Consider the following 22918-nt stretch of genomic DNA (forward strand, 5'->3'; position numbering starts at 1 on the left):
TGAGCTCAGTGTGAGTATCTGTCTGTGTGTGTGTGTGTGCGCCTCTGTGATTGTGTGTGCGTGTGCGCCTGTGTGAGTGTCTCTGTGAGTGTCTGTGTGTGTGCGTGCCTCTGTGATTGTGTGTGCGTGTGTGTGAGTGCCTCTGTGAGTGTGTGTGTGTGTGAGTGCGTGTGAGTGAGTGCCTGTGTGTGTGTGTGTGTGTGTGTGTATGTGTGTGTGTGAGTGTGTGAGTGCATAGGACTGACCTGTCGCTGAGCACGGCTCCCTCGGCCTCTGGCGGGGCAATGGCCAGCTGGAAGGGCGTGTTGAAGTAGTGCTGCTGTTCGTCCGAGCGGTGCACCACCTCGCCCCCGCGCACCACCAGGAAGCCCGAGTCGCCCAGGTTAGCCGTGTGCAGCCGGTGGCTCTGCCGGTCCAGGACCACGAGGCACGCCGTGCTGCTGCCTACAGTACGGGGGGCAGGAGAGGACAATTAGGGTTTTTAACAACGACACCCTACTGCTACCTTCACAGAGATCCAGTGCCACGATACACTCTATAATGCTACCTACAGGGGGCAGGAGAGGACAATTAGGGTTTTATCAACATAACATTGCCTGCAGCCATCTTCACAGAACCATGGTACATGATGTATGTCTACCTGAAGAGGGATTTTTTGGAGCTTTTTGCCTTTATTTTTGACAGGTATATTGCTAACGGAGGGAGTTTTTAATGAGAATGTTTTTTCCACCTTGGCAACTAGTTTACTGGTGAGAGTAGGGTCATACTAGGGTCTAGTAAGTAACGGAACTACATGATGCCACCAGACCCTGATAAAGAGCCTCTGACGGCAGCAGGCTGCTTCTTGGCCCCTTGGCCAGTCCGGTAACAGTCCAGTTCCATTAGAAGTGTTTCAGAAGGGGACAAAGAGAGGGAGAGGTGTCAGGAACACCTGGCCACAGGAGCACGAGTGAGACAGTTGCTCAGAGACAGACAGACAAAAACGAGTGAGACAGGTGCTCAGAGACAGACAGACAGACAGACAGACAGACAGACAGACAGACAGACAGACAGACAGAGAGAGGTATGGACACGAAAGCAGACATACAAAGAGAAGGAGACAGAGAGAGAACTGGACCAATAGAGTGAGTGAAAGACTGGGAGAGAAACAGAGAAGGTGTGTGTGTGTGTGTGTGTGTGTGTATGTAGGAGATAAAGGAATCAGAAGGAGCAGGAGATAAAGGAATCAGAAGGAGCAAGTTGGAACACAACACACTTCATAACATCCCAAACAGCATCACAACAAACTCCCTCAACTCAATACAAACATGTTTCATCACAACAAACTCCTCAACTCAATACAAACATGTTCCATCACAACAAACTCCCTCTACGCTACTGCATGCTAGCCCAGCTCCTTAGCCACTACACTACTGCATGCTAGCCCAGCTCCTTAGCCACTACGCTACTGCATGCTAGCCCAGCTCCTTAGCCACTACGCTACCACCGCCACTGTTTGGTTACATCACACACCCCAGTGAGGTCACCTGTGCTTGGTGTTGAATGCATTGTGCACACCTGTGGCATAAGGGACTTCCACCGTACAAACATTTGCATAGAACCTGCCGGACGAACCGGTTCCAGCAGGTTCTATGACAGCTGAAATTAAGTGTTCCTCCTCCAGCGTCTCTGACGGACAGCTGTGTTCTGCCCCAGGCCTCCTTCCTGCTCTTCCCATCATGCTCGCTGATTCAGTGCAGAAACACAATGAGGTGTTTTTTTCTCTCTCTCTCCCCTCTCTGTTCCTTCTCTTTCTTCCTCTTCCTCTTAGATTCCTCTGGCTGCTGGCCGGGTGAGTCATATCTCTCTCTCCCCCTCTCTCCCTCTCCCTCTTCTCCTCTCCTCCCCTCAAAACACAATTACAGCCTGGGATTCCAGCCCTGAACAAATCCCTTCAACCTCTTCCAATCAGCCAATTCCCATAAGGGCCAGTAACACAACACAACCACACACATGAATCATTTCTGGGTAAACCCCTTTAAACCCAACCAGTCACATCCCATAAGGTCTAACTAACACACACACAATAACGCTGGCTAACAACAAAACACACTCCACACACACACACACACACACACACACACGAGCAGCTCCACATGGAAATGTACAGGCCCTGGCAGTGGCGCAGGGAGAATTCTTTTCCAGGCGAGTGTTTGTGTGAGTCCACATGTTCCTGCACGCGCTGACTGCTGCCGCGCCAACCGGACGGCACAACACAGACATGGAGGGAGGGAGGGAGAGAGAGAGGGAGAGAGAGAGAGGGAGGGAAAGAGGGATAGAGAGGGAGGGAAAGAGGCAGTGAGAGAGGGAAGGAGAGGGAGAGAGAGGGAGGGAAAGAGGAGTGATAGAGGGAGGGAGCAAGAGAGAGAAAGAGAGGAAACGGGACCAGAGGGAGGGGAGGGGTCAGGGCAGGGAGGGTGCGTGCGGCTGCTTGGCGGAGTATCGCCCCGAGTCCTAAACTCACGCCAGTCTGTGGGGAGCTACTGGTGACTCATAATGCGGTTGCTGGTGTGTGTGTGTGTGTGTGTAGCCTGTCTTTCACCCTCAGTCTGTTTATCCCCTTCTCGTTCCCTCTACGTTCTTATCCAGTGTGAAGCCTTTATACTGCAGCCCCATGCAGCCCTCCTCTCTTCACCTCCTCAGCCCCATGCAGCCCTCCTCTCTTCACCTCCTCAGGCCCATGCAGCCCTCCACTCTTCACCTCCTCAGCCCCATGCAGCCCTCCTCTCTTCACCTCCTCAGCCCCATGCAGCCCTCCTCTCTTCACCTCCTCAGCCCCATGCAGCCCTCCTCTCTTCACCTCCTCAGCCCCATGCAGCCCTCCTCTCTTCACCTCCTCAGCCCCATGCAGCCCTCCTCTCTTCACCTCCTCAGCCCCATGCAGCCCTCCTCTCTTCACCTCCTCAGCCCCATGCAGCCCTCCTCTCTTCACCTCCTCAGCCCCATGCAGCCCTCCTCTCTTCACCTCCTCAGCCCCATGCAGCCCTCCTCTCTTCACCTCCTCAGCCCCATGCAGCCCTCCTCTCTTCACCTCCTCAGCCCTCCTCTCTTCACCTCCTCAGCCCCATGCAGCCCTCCTCTCTTCACCTCCTCAGCCCCATGCAGCCCTCCTCTCTTCACCTCCTCAGCCCCATGCAGCCCTCCTCTCTTCACCTCCTCAGCCCCATGCAGCCCTCCTCTCTTCACCTCCTCAGCCCCATGCAGCCCTCCTCTCTTCACCTCCTCAGCCCTCCTCTCTTCACCTCCTCAGCCCCATGCAGCCCTCCTCTCTTCACCTCCTCAGGCCCATGCAGCCCTCCACTCTTCACCTCCTCAGCCCCATGCAGCCCTCCTCTCTTCACCTCCTCAGCCCCATGCAGCCCTCCTCTCTTCACCTCCTCAGCCCCATGCAGCCCTCCTCTCTTCACCTCCTCAGCCCCATGCAGCCCTCCTCTCTTCACCTCCTCAGCCCCATGCAGCCCTCCACTCTTCACCTCCTCAGCATTCCTCTCTTCACCTCCTCTACTTTGAGAGAGGAGACTCATTTAGTGCTTTAGCTCTGTGTTTACCTCCAAGGCTGAGCCGTCAAGGCTGAGCCTCTTCGGTGCTGAACTGTTTTGGGCGCACACACACCCGAGTGTGGTTGTGTGCAGAGTGCAGAGCCATGACTATATACAGTCCTTCGTGTGTGTGTGTGTCTATATACAGTCATGGGTGCAGACTGTCCACTAAGCAGTTCAGAGCGCTTATCTATCAGCATTGCTGTGTTCCTCGAGAGCTTAAAAAGCAAAGTTCAGCAGCGCAGCACCGTACGGACACACACCCACACCCACACACACAGAGAGTCTTTGCTGCTGTTTCCTGACACACACCCTCTCTCACACATAGATGTATATACTGACATATAGTCCTGCACACGCACACGCATGTACACACGCACGCGTACACACACACACTGACCGAGGAGAGGGGCTTTGTTCTGCAGGAGCTCGTAGTAGCTGGTGGTCAGTATGCCCACGGGGTTGCTGGGCACGAAGCGCCCCTCCTTCACCAGACGCTCACATGTCCTCATCAGCGTGCCCGAGAACTGGGAGGGGTCCACACCGTAGTCACGCCAACCGCCAACGCCATCTGCCACACCTGCAGGGAACACACACACACACACACAGGTGAGTTATCATATCAGTACAAGTAACACATCACACAAGTTATGGTAGGCACATAGGGGCAGCCGTGGCCTACTGGTTAGCACTTCGGACCTGTAACCGGAGGGTTGCCGGTTCGAACCCCGACCAGTCGGCACGGCTGAAGTGCCCTTGAGCAAGGCACCTAACCCCCCCACTGCTCCTGTTGATGCAGGCAGCTCACTGCGCCGGGATTAGTGTGTGCTTCACCTCACTGTGTGTACACTGTGAGCTGTGTGTGTTTCACTAATTCACGGATTGGGATAAATGCAGAGACCAAATTTCCCTCACGGGATCAAAAGAGTATATATACTTATACTATACATCTACTGAAAACAGCCTACATACAGTAACACACACACTCCAGAAAAGTAAAAAGTATACTTATACTATATACATGTACTGAAAACAGCCTACATACAGTAACACACACACTCCAGGCTTTCTGTCATTTGTCACACAGTAGATTAGGCTGGATCTAGTAATCATGCAACCTCATAGCTGGTAACAATACTCTAGTCCCAGTAACAGAACCTCTGGTGTTCACAGGAGAGCGCTAGCAGAGACGGTTCTAAAGGGTCTTTGGCGCTAGCAGAGACGGTTCTAAAGGATATTTGGCGCTAGCAGAGATGGTTCTAAAGGGTCTTTGGCTAGCCTAGAAATCTAGACGCACCCTAGCGGCAGCAAATTACATTTGCTTCCAGGGCTAGTCTAGCAACTCTCCGTTGGCTTGTGAGCTCGAAAAATTAAACTTCTATCAGGCCAATCAAATCGTGTAGAGTCGTTAGGCAGGCTTAACATAACGATTGATGGCAGAGTTGCAACGGTTTGGCTTGAATTCCCTAACCTGACTCTCGCCAGATGAATTTCGTTCCACCTAGCTCCACACATCCATCTGGGACCAATCCATTGGAGTGTTGCTTTAGAAGGCTGGGCCTAATCAAAAAATGCTTGCATATGATTGAATAAGCCACTTGTCCGTCATCTATTGACGTGCTACTTCAACCACTCACGTCGAAGCCAACCCGTGACGCTGATAACAGTCTCACAGTCGCTTCTACGCTATGTCACATCTATGAAACTCCCGCCCTGCGTCCTGATTGGCTGTACCATAAAATCTGGTGCAGAAATCACTCTCAATGGAAGAGGTCTCAGATGGATGTGAGTGAAGCTAGGCGGAGCTAAGCGAAACGAAATTCATCTGGCGAGAGTCAGGTTATGAATTCCCTGCTACTTGAAAACAAATAAGATGGATGTTGCTGTTGGCGAACAGTGTGACAGGAGTTAAGCTTTTATTAAGTTGGCAAAAGTTTGAACTAGCCAACTAGCTCCACTGGTGGGAAACGCATGGGACTCATAGCGCTGTCCTATTGCGTGCAGAGGGAATTTGAAAGACAACTGATTATCCCGCCCCTCGGACTGAGCACTGCGAACGGTGAGTGCCCAGACCCTACATTTTAATGTGGGTCTGGCTCGTCAGGCTAGTCTTTGGCACTAGCAGAGATGGTTCTAAAGGATCTTTGGCACTAGCAGAGACGGTTCTAAAGGGTCTTTGGCACTAGCAGAGATGGTTCTAAAGGATCTTTGGCGCTAGCAGAGACGGTTCTAAGGGATCTTTGGCACTAGCAGAGACGGTTCTAAAGGGTCTTTGGCACTAGCAGAGACGGTTCTAGAGGGTCTTTGGCACTAAGGAAGAATGGGGGCGGCTGGGGCCCAGCGGTGATTTGTAAAGGCCAATCTGTCCATGTCTACTGCTCCAACACACCTGCTGAACTGTGCTGTGCATCATCAATCAACAGCTCTTTGATTCAAAGAATGTAGATAAGTGTGTGTGTGTGTGTGTGTGAGTGTGTTGCAATACTACTGAAAGACTGGGGGAGGTTTACAAACACTATTTGCCACTGGGTCCCTCATTCTGAACTCAGTGTCCTGTACATCTGCTGTGGCAGACAAGCACTGTGTATGTGTGTGTGTCTGTGTGTGTGTGTGTGTTCGCTCAAGATGCTGACATCACTCTCTGTGGTTGGTGTGCCGTCTTGCAGCTGTGGTGTGTTCTCTTGAGAGGAACAATTGATGCTGTGAGTGTAAAAACACATAGCTACACACACACACACACACACACACACACACACACACAGGAAATCAGACAGGGGGCGACGACCAACGACAGTCTAGCAGGAGTGTGTGTGCTGCGGGTGCTTCTGTGCGAGCGCTCATGCGCTAACAACTCCAGTGGCGCTGAGGCCCAGAGAGACAGACGCAGCCTCTTCCTGTTTCTCAGCGACCCAGTCATAACAAGGTCACAAATAGGTCCGTGTGTGTGTGTGTGTGTGTGTGTGGTGTGTGTCCCCTGTGAGGAGGGAGCAGCCAGTTTTAATTTCAATAGATTTAATGACGTCAAATTTCATAAAACAGGATCATGTCTGCCCAGTTGAAAAGAGTCTCTCTTCCCTTTTAGAAAGATGGGGTCACACACACACCAAGTCCAAAATACCTGTCAGGGACAGTTTCTTTTCCACAACACACACATCTCACTCTCCTGAGAGGGGAACTACAGAAACGTCTCACTCTACTTAGAAAGGGACATCACACACATCTCACTCCTTTGAGAAAAAGGGGCAACACACACACACACACACACACCTCACTCTACCCAGAAAGGGACAGCACACACACACACATATATCTCACTCCTTTGAGAAAAAGGGGTAACAGACTTTTATTCTGTCTCCGACCACTGACAGAGCAGAGTGTGTGTGTGTGTGTGTGTGTGTGTGTGTGTGTGTCTCCGACCACTGAGGGAGCAAACATCTCAGATCTCTCACGATATAACACCTCTACACTGGTACACCAGCAATACCAATACAACACCTCTACACTGATACACCAGCATCACCTATACAACACCTCTACACTGCTACACCAGGAAAACCTATACACCACCTCTACACTGCTACACCAGCACCACCTATACACCACCTCGACAACGGTACACCAGCACCACCACCTCTACACTGGTACACCAGGAAAACCTATACAACACCACTACACTGGTACACCAGGAAAACCTATACAACACCACTACACTGGTACACCAGGACCACATCCAGCCGTGCAGCAGACAAAGCCACTGCTCTCGTCTGAAGAGAGAGGTCAAGAGGTCAACACAGAGCTCCCGCTGACTGATTAAGGCCAGCCCAGGCTACATACACGTCTAATAATACAGATACAAGTCAGTCTGTGTTATGGATGATGTACCAGCTCAGCACCGGTGACACCTCATTCAAAATGGTTTCTAGAGTGCAGCCTACAGATGAGGTGTTTGCAGTGCATCAGGGCTTAAAATTAATTTTTCAAAATGGGGGGGAATTCCCCCCTTAGGTTATTCATGTAGGGGGGATTTACACAATTTGGGGGGGAGGGGGGGTCGATTCTGATACCAAGTCAAGAATTGCGATTTCAATACTTCGATACTTTTTTAAAAAAAGTGTTTGATTTTGGGGCCCCCACCACCCTGACGTCATCAGTAATATATACTGTAGTGGGATCATTCACAACAGTGGACATCCTAGATTCTGCTTGACTCTCTCCACACACACAAACACACACTGAAAATGATAGCTTATGTGATATGTTTCTATCATATATTTTTGAATTCATATAGAGTGTATTTATTTAATAATGCATTTTTTAAAGTATAGCATTTTACTAGTAATTACTACTAGCTAAACATATTTAGTAATTTGAATGCCTCATATTGACGTTTAACCTATAACACTTAGGCATATCTTTAATGTGGTGTGTAGGTCCAATTGAGTGCACATTGGTGATGAGTAGGTGTAATTGAGTGTCACTTTAAGAAAATACCTGAGAGTAATTCTATGGAGTAATTAGCCCCCCTTCAACCTGACGGTTTTAGGCTGTAGTCGCTAGTGAATAAAAGTTGTGCATAGTGCGGTATGTGTATGCAAATCATTATGTTTTCTATGTCATTAGATACAATAAATGTTGACATGTCGAAGACAATCTTTCTGGGATCAAGTGTTGACGTGACCTGAGCTAGCAGGATAGTTACCAAGGAGCTCTTTCCAGATGTAAAAGTTTGCCATGGTAGCGTAGCCTATTTGCGTAAGCGCAAAGTGGTTCTCTCTCTCTCTCTCTCTCTCTGTGTGTGTGTGTGTGTGTGTGCGTCTGCATGAGGCTATGTTCAATTCAACTCGGTAGTTGATCAGTCCGGTCAATAGCACCGCATTCACGCCACTTAATGATTAAGCTATATTAACGTCATCAGACAGGCTGTAAAAGTGTATGCGGGAATTTCTCGCATTATGATGGCTAGAGTTGCGGGACTTGAACAAATTATGCGCAATACCCGCAATCCCGCAGTGAAATTTAAGCCCTGTGCATACCGATTTTGTGGATTGTGCAACAAAACTATCAACCTTTGTAGCACCAGTGGTATGAATAGAAGAAGAAAACGTCCAGCCCTGGTCCAACATCACTCACTTACTATTACTGCAGAGAGAAAAGGCCATCTCTTTCAGGGTGTGTGTGTGTGTGTGTGTGTGTGTACACTATGATCTCTTTCCCACTGTATACAAACATGAGCCAGATACCGTTCACTTCTACAGCAGCAGAGTAATATCTAGTGCTGGGCGGTATACCGGTTCACACCGTATACCGGTGTATATTTTCGTTATGATATGAATTTTTAATATACCGCCATACCGGTGTATTTTATTACACAACGTTTGGAACGCTGCGCCGCGCCACAGTGTTTCAGACGGGACTTTTTTCACACGCACGCATGGTGCCACTGCGAGGCATAGTGAGGGTAAACACAAAACACCTACGTTTTTCCCCTGAAGTATGACCCTTAAGGCTTAATTTCTCTTTAGGTAGGGGGTTTATTTAAGGGTGTTTAAATTGTTTCTTTAGTTAAGGAAAAACGTTAAGGGATACTGCATTGAAAAGGATTTACAGTCACGAACATTCTATTGAGATTGTTCAACAGCTGTAACTAGCTGGCTAGTAGGTGATGTCGTTAGTTAGCAACCCACCGAACACAGTGGAGTTTAATGTTCTTATCATTCATCTCACCTTAAGAATATTCGCTGAAATTATCCAGACAGCAAGTAAAGCATGTTATAGACATGCACTGAGCAATTCTAGCTGGCTAGTTAGAAATGATCCTGACTGTCATCAGTGCACCAAAACAAACTTTTTTGTTAATGTTTTGCCTAGCAAAACAGGCTCATAGCAGGCTAACAAGACATCCACATCCACATGAAGTTAACGTTAGCCTACCACTAACGTCATGTAAACCACACAATAACATTAAGGCATGTTTCTGATAGGCCTATTTGACAGAGTAAGCATATTAGCAGAGAGGTTTTAAATTGTATAATTTTCAAAAAAGTATAATTATTGCAAGTTTTTGTATTGGTTTTATACAAGATGTTTGTGAAATTTGCACAGTAAAAGTTCTGTATTTTGACTGCAATTGTCTTTGCATTCTGATTAGATTCTTTATTAGAATCATGAGTGGCTCTTTGTAAACAGCATAATTTTCTGGGGCCATGCAAAACTGCATTAGCCTACCACTAGTGTGGAGTTCATGATAGTAAAATAGACCATCCTTAGTCAATGTACTGCAGCAATTCCTCTCTCAACCTGTAGAAAATGCTGTGAACATCTGATTATGCATGGAAAAAAAATACCATCATATACCGTGAAATCGTAAGAATTTTGAAAAATACCGTGATATACATTTTTGGTCATACCGCCCAGCACTAGTAATATCCCCACAGCACTTAAGTGGCAAGACTGTGTTGTCTGACCACTGCAAAGGGACAGCCACGTCTCCCTAGTGCTGCAAAGGGACAGCTACGTCTCCCTAGGACTACAAAAGGGCAGCCATGGCCTACTGGTTAGCGCTTCGGACTTGTAACCGGAGGGTTGCCGGTTCGAACCCCGACCAGTAGGCACGGCTGAAGTGCCCTTGAGCAAAGCACCTAGCCCCTCACTGCTCCCAGAGCGCCGCTGTTGTTGCAGGCAGCTCACTGCGCCGGGATTAGTGTGTGCTTCACCTCACTCTGTGTTCACTGTGTGCTAAGTGTGTTTCACTAATTCACGGATTGGGATAAATGCAGAGACCAAATTTCCCTCACGGGATCAAAATAGTATATATACTTATACTTACTTAAAAGGGACAGCTATGTCTCCCTAGGACTGCAAAGGAGACAGCTATGTCTCCCTAGGGCTGCAAAGGAGACAGCTATGTCTCCCTAGGGCTGCAAAGGGACAGCTACGTCTCTCCAACACAGTGAGGAGAGGGACGCACCCTTCTTTCCCACTGCAGAAAGCCTGAGGGCCCTTTCTGTCCCGTTAAGAGAGTGTGTTTGCCTTGAAAGGCAATCTCACTTGTCTGTTCCCACAACACAATACACTACACACACACAGCGTTTTGACCATACAAGGACGGCTTCCCCTGTCCAGCCCAAAACAGCCACTGGCTCAAAACTCACACTGAAGACCATGGAGACTCCGCTGCACAAACACACACACACACACACACAACAAACTAGTCTTTTACACAACACTTCAGCAAGCCAAGCACCCCACAAGGCCAAATACAGACATTTTTCTTTTAAAAGATGAGGGCTTATGTTAGGCTAGACCTTACTTGGAGCAGCAGAATCAGGAATTGGTTTTATTGCCAAGAAGACCTCCACATTAGTGCGTTATCTTGTTTCCTTTGCCAGTAGGCTGAGTTGCTTCATGAGATTGTAAAACTCTGATGGCCAGTCAAGATAACAGGCAGCACTGCACAATGATACAAGTGCGGTGTGACTCTCGTGTGTGTCTTACAGGACTTTTCACTTGTTGATTTATTTTTTTCTGACTCAAGATGCTGATAATATTAAAAAAAAAAGGACATGCAATATGGTTCAACCCTGTCGGTGGGGTTTTCACTGTAACAAATGTAACCGCAGTAGGCTACCATACATTTAAGCATGCTGTTGTCAAGCTACAGGGGCCTTCAGAAGGGTACGAGAAGAGTAGGCTCTCACCAAATAAAATGTCGATCTCAAACAAGGTTAGAGATCACACACACACACAGAAATAAAAAGCCGGTGCTGTAAATTTGGAATAATCTCTTAAACAGGCTTGTGGTAAGAAGAGAAGACATGTGTGCCAACTAGAGCAGGACCGACTTTTGTGTGTGTGTGTATGTGTGATCTATAACCTTGTTTTATTTGGCGAAAGCCTACTCTTCTCGTGCCCTGATATATAACTCAACCATCCACTTACTATGATTTCTGAAGGCATGATAACAGCATGGTTAAATGTATGGTAGCCTACTATGGTTACATTTGTTACAGTGAAAACCCCACCGACATGAAGAGCTTATTTGGGGGCTGCTTGATGAAGTAGGCTACCAACCTATGGCTACCAAGTGTGGAACGAACATCCTCACCTCTCAAACGTACATAAACACACACACACACGCGATTATTAGCAGTTACAAAGCTATGGACAAAAGTGTCTTTTAAGAACATAAGATAATGGCCATGAATTTGAACATTCTCTGGCTTTCTCTCAGTTCTTCTAAACTTACATGCAAGTGAATAAAACACAATTGTAGTTTTGCCCAATAAAAGCCAATACAATTTACAAAGACTAGTTCCCAGAATGTAAAGGACTGTACATAATGTACCTCGACAAAGGGAAACCTATTTAGTTGCATATAAAACGTGAACGTGGTTGTTTAACGGCACTGTTCTGTATGTCACGTGCAGAGCCGCTGAGCCGGTTGGATAAGGAACAGATAACGCCCTCGTCGGACAAAACGTCACGATTGTTTTGTTGCCAGATGGTTGAGATTAAATATCTTCTCTGTGCACTTTTCCCAGAACAGAATGAAATCCAACCCTCTTATTAATTTGTCCCTGAACACTATTCTCATATTTCCTTAATTATAACAGAGAAGCCTTTTAGACAGTCAATCCGAAACGTTCACATTTCTCTCTTAGTCTCACGTTGGTTTGCATACAACTCGTCCGCCGCCACGCTCCTCAGTTTTTAGCCACGAGAGGAGTGCTCGCTAGTGTTTACCTAGGAACGTGACACGCGTGGACCTCAAATGCGGCGAAAACCGAACCAGGCGCACGCAGACAGAACTGCTTTAGAGTGGATCACAAACTGGACTTGTCGGTCACTCTAACTTACACGGTGGTTAACGTTAACGTTAGTGCGGTTCACATCAAGCATCAACCTTGACTTTGTGACCGCCCACGACGGTTAAGCAAGGGGGAGGTTTCTTAGTGCTTCTGAAATATTTCAACTATCGCATATTCCCAAATAATGACCAAAATCAAAATCAGATGATCGCTGCCAGAAAATGTCTTTGACAGACACAAGAAAATAACGTTAGCTGCTTAGGTCGCTGAAGAAAGTTAAATAACGTTGGGCCTCTGGGAAAGGGAGGTTTCGCTGTCTGTGAAGGTCCCTGGCGTTCGGTCAAATAACCTCATTTAGATTAAACCTATATCAAAGAAGTGACACTTGTCTTGAAGTCAAGGGGCAAGATGTTGGTGTTAACGTGCACCATAACCTAGCATGCTAGCAGGAACATGACCCGACTTCAGTTATCTAACATTGGCTAACGTTAGCCAACTATGACAACCATTACATATCTGGTAACGTTAACGTTATTAACTTACATCATGCCAGCTACTGCATTCATGTTAAGTTAATGTAAAACTTAAATGCACAAAGAATAACGTTATCAGAACAATACATATAACCTGAGAGCTGACCACTGTGCGTAACTTACCTAACACATCGGCAGATCTGTGTCGTGCAATGAAGCAAGCGTCGTCTCCATAGCACATCCCTTTCTTCAGAATCCCCTTGCGAAAATCCTTGCCAAATCCAAAGCTTGCTGTCACAAGGCTGTAATCGCGGCTATCTGTTTGGGAAAGACCGCCGATGACAGCCCTGGCAACCAGTCTACCGTAAGAGATTACGGACAACATCACCCGGGGACCTCCTGCTGCCCGCTAACCTGCCGAAAGGCTGGCTAGGGAGCTCCGCAGGGTTGCTAGCACCTCACGGTAGATGTCAGATAGCGTGCTACCAGCTAGCCAATGTTGCAGAGACGCTCAAAACATCCGAATCCTGTGAGGTTCGCACAGATGAAGCTCTCTTCACTGGAATCCAACAACCTTTGAGAGCTACAATTACACCGGTCTACGAGTACTCAGTTACTTCCACTCGTTGTGGCAACAAACCGGACAGAGCTGGTACCACCGTTGAACTCCATAGTGATCGACTTACTACGGTTGTCTACAACAGCCAGTGACTGAGCGAGCGAGGCCAGTCTACTAGTCTTGTGACTGTTTGACGTCACGACGTATTACGCAATTGTAATTTGGCTGCCCTTTCATGGGTACCAGTTCAGAATATTTTAACACTTTAAAATGTTTTAGCGGTTTGTGAACAAAATGCAAGTTTACTGATATTTGCAATTCAATAACACCTGTAAGTTTCCTAAAGTCATGCAACCACAGACCTCAGAAGATCAAATCTGACACAATATGTCACACAACTTCTTGTGCAGGTCATGATTCTTACCTGGACTACCTGCTTGCTTTTTTTAGTAGGCCTAAGACCATTGCAAATGATTCGGAATGCAATATCATGTCTGGTCTTAAAATCATCCACAGATGACACATGCAACTCAATTACTCTTCATTGGCTTCCTATAACAGCAAGAACGAACTGCAAATCTCTCACTGACCTATAGGACACTTATTGGATCTGCACCTTGCTATTTGAATTTTAACTAATTTAGTGTTCATATAGGCCTACTGTAGGTTGTTTTGGACAAAAGCATCTGACAAATAGCCTGCACAAACATAAACCTTTGAAACCCTTATTAGTTGCAGTAAGAGGGTTAATATCAGCTTAGATAGTCCTCAAAAATAATTGCTGTGACAGTGCCTAGATTCAGGCACAACACAGCGAATTTCGTTGTATTTTATTGTAAACAGTTAAATACGTTTGAGACTGCTAGTTATGTCAGCCCATGTTATTGAGCTGTTAGCGTTTGATTACACTTTACTTTATCACCCCCAAGTGGTTGAAGTATGTATTGCAAGTGTCACGTCAAATTCTGCAGTTGATAATATGTGATTATGTGAAACAACAAGAGACGATCTTTGTTTGTTCTCACAAGGGTGACTTAGGCCGAAAAAAAAAAAATGAGGATCATGACTCGGTATATAGAATCAAGATGAACATTTTCTTTAAAAATACAGATGGGAATGTAGCTCAGTAGGCCCAAGTAAGAGGTCACTCAATGACGCAGGAGACCGGGGTTCAATACCTGCTTGCTGCAGCAATTTTGAAGGTGCATTTCTCACCGCTAAACCAAGCTAGATATATAAAGATAGAAGCTCGGGCTTGTGGAGCTATAGGCTGCATGGTCCTCGCTTTAGATTGGGGGGCTGCAAAATTTACTACAAATACATTTTCTTATAAGGTAAGAAAGGTCTTATTATGACCGCCGCGCAGCGAAGCGGCGGTCATATAGGTTTAGTCAGATTTTTTTTTTTTTTTTTTTTTTTTTTTTTTTTTTTTTTTCGCATGCCCAAATTTCCGTCAATGATTCCCGGGACACTGAAAGACCGGGGTACACGAAACTTGGTGGACATGTAACCCCACATGGATAGCATGGAACCATCGTTTTTCGTTTTGATCTGTAGCCCCCCCGCTGAATTGGACCCCCCGAAAGGAGGGTAGGGCAGACACAGTTTTCTGTGAATATCTCGAAAACCGTAGGGTTTAGGAGGACCATTTTTTTTTTGTATGTTGATCTCAAGGGGCCATGTCAACCCATTCCATAACCACTCATTTCATGTATAGCGCCACCTAGTTAAACACAAAAAAGTAAAAATGAGGTGGTGTAATTGAAGGTATCTGTGACCTAACATAGTCAAAACTGCACGAAATTGGAAGTGTAGGATCATTATGACACCCTCTGTATGCACGCCAAGTTTTGTGGAATTCCTTTCATGGGGGGCCACACAATAAATTAATTTATGTTACTATACACCAACTGGCCTGTAGGTGGCCGGAGACAGTTTTCTGTGAATATCTCGAGAACCGTAGGGCCTAGGAGGTCCACCTTTTTTTTGTATGTTGGTCTTAAGGGGGCATGTCAACCCATCCCATTACCACTTATTTCATGTATAGCGCCACCTAGTTAAAAATTAAAAAGCAAAAAATTAGGTGTTTTCATCTCAATATCTCTGGCTGACAAGGTCAAAACTGCACGAAATTAAAAGTGTAGGATCATTATGACACCCTCTGAATGCATGCCAAGTTTTGTGTACTTTCGTTCATGGGGGGCTTTACAATAAAATAATTTATGTGTACATTTAGTGACGTACACCAACAAGGATTCCCGGGACACTGAAAGACCGGGGTACACAAAACTTGGTGGGCATGTACCCCCACATGGATAGCATGGAACCGTCATTTTTCGTTTTCATCTGCAGCCCCCCCGCTGGACTGGACCCCCCGAAAGGAATGTTGGTCTCAAGGGCCCACATCAACCTGGCTCATAATCACTCATTTGTGATTTGCCCCCCCGGTAAAAAATGAAAATGCAATATTATTCTGCTTTAATCGCCCCTATCTTCAGTTAAGATGTTCAGAACTGCACCAAATTGTATGTGTATGATTGACCTGGCATTCTCTGGGGGTATACCAAGTTTCGTAGAATTTCATCCATAGGGGGGGGCTAAAAAAATTAGGTTATGTGTACATTTAGTGACTGTACACTCATTGGCCTGTAAATGGCGGTGCACACATATAAACATGCACACACACAGGCACCCACATACTATCGGTATTAGAACGGCCGATACATAATTACAAATTCAATAGGATCAAAAGAAAGCCAAAATATTCATCATCATCATGGCTGCATTTTCAGTATTGGCGATAAGTAGTCGTTTGTCCACTAGATGGCGCATCGTTGCAGTGAGACGTAATTTTTTTGGAAGTTAAAAGTGGGTTGAAAAAATAATGGACACTTCCTACAAGGACTGTAATTTACCGCAGCGAACATCTAATAAGGACAGGACGATGTTCACATGAAGTGTAAGTGAGGATGAAGTGAGGATGTTTATCGGACATGCTTGGTTTTTACTGCAGGTACGTTAATCTTGTAATATCAATAAGGACCTAGGTAATGTTACCGTTAGCGTTGGTTGAGTGATGGAGGCCCATTTGATTGATTGCATTTGTAGAAAACTATAAATGCGGTTATACCAAGCAAATTGATAGCAGCACTGTTTGTATCTTTCGACTGTCATTTATTGCACGTGCTACAAAATCATTCTGTGCAATGGAAGATTTACCAACGTTACACTGGTCTGATACAGTTTTGCCTATACATGCGTGAGACTGAGACGCCTGTTTATTTTGTTTTAAGTGCGTGCAGGGTGTGAGAGGGGAATCGATGTGCTTTGATTCCAGCTTGGTAGTTGTAGTCTGTGAAATTAAAAAGCACGTGTGTGTGAAGTATCCAAACAATGACACCTTCATTTCATTATGGCTGCTTTAGCAACACACCTTAAGCTACTGTGTAGTGGGTCCCATTTAGAAGTGGCTACTTCATTCGCGCTTTCCTTGACTCATGGAACTGCGTGAATGTTATTACAACTTTTCGCCACGATATGGCAGTTTAAGTCCGACCGTAAGTCGTAAGCCATTGGTTTCCAAAGGAGATTTTATTTGTGTCGCCAGCATAGCCTATTGACAATTTATGTTGTAAATAGGCCTACCTTATAATCCTACCTGTAGCTTAGGGAAGCTAACAGCTTTCTATTAGGATCTAGTTTGTTAGTTACAGTTTTGTCATAACTCCCTAATGCATTTTTGCATTTAGAATAGCCAGAGCGTGTATATCTCAGTCTGAAAATTAAACAATATCGGGTGCCTATGGACTAGGCTGGGTGAACCCAGCCTGATCTGCCCGCTATTTATTTTTTGATTTCTTAAAAGATTGAGCTTGGTCTGATGAAAGCCAGACTAGCCATGGACCTCAGTTACACAATGCAAGGGAACATGAATCAGCCTATATTTGCACGAACAATAACGGACAAAAGCTCTTCAACTTTGGCCCGTTAAAATGTGTATGAACAGTCTAGCGACGCATTTCATCAAGGCCCATTTGGACATGTCAGTTATTTGCACCACTGGTTAGATGTAAAACAGCATTTCGTTTCAGACTACTGTTACTTAATTTGTGCATTAACAATAATGTTTCAGACTACTGTTACTTAATTTGTGCATTGACAATAAAGTATTACATGAACTAAAGATGACTAAAATCTTATGTAGAAGAAGAAACATTCACAAAAAATCCATCCATCCAAAAATGACCTTTGTTTTTGATAGCTGTTGAAAACGGCATGGAACTGACAGAGATGTTTTTGTTTATAAATACATAAAAAATAAATAAATAAATAAATAACATTATGCTGATACCTTTTGCTTTTCCCAAATACAATGTAGCCTACAGGTGTAAGTGACCTTTCATCAATCCAGTTGCAATGGATGAACTGTGATGACCTGCCCTACTTGTGATTGTTTAGAGATTTTAAAGGTTTTATAACAATGCTACATCTTCTTTGGCTATTCTACAATCTATTCACCTTTTCAGCACAAGTAGGCTACTTTCTGTGCAGCCGCACACACACACTCAGGCATGCCAAACAAGCATACACAAAAGTTTCAAGAGTGGGGGATGGAGTAAAAGATGGAGACAAATTGAAGTGTGATTTATTTTCGCGGAATGGATGTACAGGACTGAGCGGCGGTCATATTTTGTACCGCTATGCGGTACATCTAGTTTATCCACCTCTTTGTCTTATACACCATTAACAAGCATTAACAAGCTGCTTGTTAACACTAACTGTTAACAAATATGCTTGTAAGTAACTTAAAAGGCTGCTTATTAACACTTACAAGCTGCATGTTAACAGTTAGTTAATGTTATTAAAGGATAACAGTTAACTAACTGTTAGTAATGAATACTGCTTATTATGCACTAATACCTAATAAGCACATGTTATTCTAAAGCGTTACCGATATTTCTGGTAATTGAAATTCTCCAAATGCATCATACTTGCCCCCATTCACATCCATTATATGCCAGGTCTGTTAATGACCATGGCTATAACATTACTAAACTGCAGTTCCAAGTCCAGGGGTTAGATTACATATTAGCCTACTCCAGTCATGTGTTTTACTGGTCCTATTTCTAGTTATAGCAACACTACAAGTATATTTTGTATCAACACTACATTTTTAAATAATGTTACCTACCTATGTCCCATGTGTCATAAAGCACGCTGGACAACCATGTTGCTGAACTGTTAGTTTATTAACTATTCGTATTTGCGCATGTCTCATACATGTTCACACATGAACCAATCAGGTGGCTGATCAAACTAAGATACTATTCATCACATCTCCCCCCTTTTAAAGATCAGCTGTCACCTCTGACAAAACAAAAGAAGCAACACATTGGAGTGCTTTACTGCAAATATGTTAAACATCACTTCTTATGCAACCTATCTATTCCCCAATCTTATTCTTATGAAAAATAAAATAAACTAGGCTACAACTAAAGATAGCTCAATAAAGACTTTCTAAAGATTTCCCATTGTCCTGTTTACGCCTGGAAGCGTAGTGGTTTCCTTATCACACGTCCACAGCGTGTGGTCTTGGGCGAAGCCCGTTCTGGGATATGGGGAATGGCCATGGTAGCCTCGGCTCTGGGAGAGGGTGTCCTTTTGCTCTTCACAAGTAGTGGCTCACTCAGAACCACGGGTGGTCCCTCTTCCTCAGCGTCCGTTGCACAATCAGGTGATACCGGTTCGTGTTGACTCTGCCCGGGTATGGCTTGTAGATGTTTACGATTCCTCCGGAACTCTCCTTGGTCAGTTGTGATGTAGTGAGACCTTGGCTGTTCGGCCTGACGACTGACCGTTCCTTTTGTTGTCCACCCCTTTTCACCATCGAGCTTTATCCTCACAGGGGTCACCTGGACGCAATGGCGACAAGGACCTGGCACCATGACGGCGATTGTAGAAGTACTGGTAAGATTCTTTTGCTTTACAATCCTTTTCTTCCACACTTCTCAAATCGCGCCATGCAGGGACCAAGTTGCTTGCTATTGTTGGAACCGTTGTCCTCAGGTGCCTCCCCATAAGCAGCTGTGATGGACTGCAGCCTGTGGATGCAATTGGAGTTGCTCGGTATGCGAGGAGAGCTAAGAAAGGGTCATTCAGATTCAGTATTTTCTTAGCTGTCTGAACAGCCCGTTCCGCCTCACCATTTGATTGCGGATAGTGAGGACTAGATGTCACATGGACAAAGCCATACTGTCTTGCAAATGCCTTAAACTCGGCAGATGTAAACTGGCGTGCGTTGTCAGAACATAGCCGTTCCGGAATGCCAAACCGCGCAAACATGCTCTTCAGTTTGCCAATCACTCTCCTACTCGTCATGTCCATCAAATGGGAGATTTCAATAAATCTTGAATAATAATCCACGACAACAAGGTATTGCTGGCCATTTGTTTCACAGATATCAGCTCCAAGATGTCTCCAAGGGCCTGGTGGTAAGTCTGTGGTTAACAGCGGCTCTTTGCATTGCGTTGGCCTATTGATCTGGCATGTCTGGCATTCACTCACTTTGCGTTTTAGATCGGCACCAATGCCTGGCCACCACACAGAGAGGCGTGCCCTCTCACGGCACTTACTGAGGCCTTGGTGGCCTTCGTAGATGCGATCGAATACTTCATCTCTCATTTTGGTTGGAATCACAATTCTTGTTCCATGTAAGAGAAGACCTTTGGACTCGCTCAAGAGCCTCTGCTGGTTAAAGTAGGCACGCAAATGGACAGGTAACATTTTGAAATGTTTAGGCCACCCCTGCTGGACATATTTGAGAAATCTTTTCATTTCCTCATCAGTGCTGGTAGCCTGCACTATTTCCAGTAACTTTTGTGGAGAAGCAGGCAGATGTTCTTCCACGCTGGCTATGTAAGCCTCAACTTCCTCTTCGAAGTCGGACCGCTCTGTCTCTGTCAAGGGGTGCCTGGACAGTGTACGCCGCTCCATCCGGCATCTTTTGTCTTGTTATGTGTCTTGTTTGTTGGAGCGCTTTGGGTTGCACTATGTGCATGTTAAATGCGCTTTAAAAATAAAACTGACTTGACTTGACTTAACTTGTATCCGTGATAAGTAAAGACTTTCCTGGGGTATACACTGCCACAGGATTGAAACGCATCATCCTAATTAAGAGTTGCTGACAGCGGATGGGAACTTCATCAAGGTTTTTCAGATTAATCAAGGGAACCAAAGGTTTATGGTCCGTTAGCACCTTGAACGACTCCAGGCCACAGAGATATCGTGACAGTTTCTCACACGTCCACACCGAAGCCAGACACTCCTTTTCTATTTGAGCGTAGCGTTTCTCCGCTCCGGTGAGAGTACGTGAACAGAAAGCCACTGGGAGCATCTTTCCATCACGCTCCTGGAGCAAGGCGCCACCTATCCCGTAACTACTAGCATCCGCTGTGACGACAGTCGGCTTGTTCACATCATAATAAGCTAAGCTAATGCTGGTGCTGTGACCAACATGTCTTTCACCTTAGCAAATGCCGCCTCTTGAGTCCTGTCCCAACGCCATACTGAGTCAGCTCTTAGCAGCTCGTTCAGTGGCTGAAGCACAGTAGCACTGTGAGGCAGGTAGCGGCAAAGGTAGTTTATCATGCCCAGTATCCGTTTCAAGGCTTCAATGGTCCGCAACACCTCCGCTAGCCTGCGGTCATGTTCCTCACGCGTGCGGCCATATACCAGGACATCGTCCATGAAGCAGCAAACCCCCTCCGTGTCCCGAAGCAGCTCCGTCATGAGTTTCTGAAAAATTTCGGGAGCACTTGTGATCCCAAATGGTAATCTGCAGAAGCAGTACCTCTTGAAGGGAGTTATAAAGGTGGTCAATTTCCTACGGTCATCGTCTAATGGGATCTGCCAAAATCCGCTTGCAGCATCCAAACTGGAGAAGACTGTTGCACCAGACAGCAGCTTAGAGATAATGTCTTCTAGCGTTGGCAGCACATACTTCTTGCGAATGACAGCCTCGTTTAGTTGCTTAAGATCCACACATATTCTGATTTCCCCATTCTTTTTTGGCAACAGGTACCATTGGGGCACACCATGGAGTAGGCTCTGAAACTTCTTCAATCACGCCCAACCGCTTCATCCGATCCAGTTCTTGTTTGACTTTTGTTAGCAATGGGATCGGTACTCTGCGAGCTACATGGATGCTATATGGCTCGACTGTGCTTTTGAGCATTATTTTAACTGGTTTGCATGCTAGCAATCCCAATGAGCCAAACACATTCTCACTTACTTCCTCTATTCTTTTAATTAGCCCCATCTGTATGGCAGTGCTGCATCCAAGCAAATGTCCTACATGGGCCCCTCTCACTACATAGGCATCAATCACATAAGGCTTTCCATTTGCGCTCACTTTTGTTTTCAGTTGGCCTAGACATTCCAGCTTGCCTCCTGGACTGTTGAGAATGACATTGGTTTTGTTCAGTGGTATTTTATTTCTCAGTCCTTTGTAGCTTATTTCAGACATTACAGTAGCATCTGCACCTGAATCAATTTTAAAACTGATCATTTGCCCATCAAATATGATATCGGCCATCCATGGTGGAACTGGTGCACTTTGACACTGGACTGAACCAAGGAACAACTCTGAACCCTCATCTTCATAAGATGTTACTTCTTGAACCACTTTTGTGTGGCAAACCACTGCAAAATGGCCAATATTGTTGCATTTACGACACTCAGCTTTTTTAGCAGGGCAGTATTCTTTAAACCCGTGTGGATTGTTACATCTTGTGCATTTCTTTCTTTCACTATATTCATTGTCTTTGCCTTGTCTTTTCCTCTGGCTATCAGCATTATTTTTCATTCCTCTGCCTCTGCCGCGATTTCGTTGGGAGAATTTAACCTCCTTCAGTTTAGTTCCGTTTTGCTCGTAATTTTGAGTCTTAATGAGCTCGTGGCTCCGTGCCATCTCAATTGCTCTGGCCAACGTCAGTGCTCCTTGTAACTGCAACTTTTCTGATAGAGATTTGTCTCTTAATCCGATAACAATTCTGTCCCTGATGTATTCATCTTTCAATTCGCCAAAATTACAATGTTCAGAGAGCTCATAGAGCCCTCTCACGAACGCCTCCACTGTCTCCCCTTCACCCTGACAGCGTTGATGAAATCGTGCACGTTCATATATCACATTTCTCCGGGGAATGAAGTGCTCATCAAACTTCTGTATCACGACCTCATAATTATCCTTATCATCGTCCTGGTCAAACACAAATGACTTAAAGACGTTCTCAGCCTCCTTTCCCATTGAGTAGCCTACACTAGAGCACTGACCTGCACGTCGCCATCTTCTAAAGAAAGTTTCGTTGCAATTCTGTACCGTTCAAACCTCTGTCTCCATTCCGGCCATTCACTCGGCCTTTCAAACGTGAAACTTAACGGCGGCGTGAACTTGAGCATCTTCACTCAAGACAGGCGTTTCACAATAACTTTGACGATATGACT

At 45.6% G+C, this 22918-nt stretch overlaps 1 protein-coding gene across 2 annotated transcripts in view; it reads right to left on the bottom strand.

The window, feature by feature from the left end:
• Positions 1–13576, bottom strand: part of pptc7a (protein phosphatase targeting COQ7 a) — a 26870-nt gene extending 13294 nt beyond the window's left edge. Inside the window, exons 1-3 of one of the 2 annotated variants that reach the window (XM_042102372.1) lie at positions 13042–13574; positions 3979–4158; positions 246–444 (exon numbers count right to left, since the gene is read on the bottom strand). In XM_042102372.1, the coding sequence (XP_041958306.1) occupies positions 246–444; positions 3979–4158; positions 13042–13243 (581 nt within the window). In that variant the 5' untranslated portion in view covers positions 13244–13574. Of the gene's footprint in view, positions 1–245; positions 445–3978; positions 4159–13041 lie in introns of both variants that reach the window. The other variant, XM_042102373.1, reaches the window with a different exon arrangement.
• Between the last annotated feature and the right edge of the window lie 9342 nt (positions 13577–22918).

The sequence above is a fragment of the Alosa sapidissima genome, chromosome 8, assembly GCF_018492685.1.
Source record: "Alosa sapidissima isolate fAloSap1 chromosome 8, fAloSap1.pri, whole genome shotgun sequence".
NCBI lineage: Eukaryota > Metazoa > Chordata > Actinopteri > Clupeiformes > Clupeidae > Alosa > Alosa sapidissima.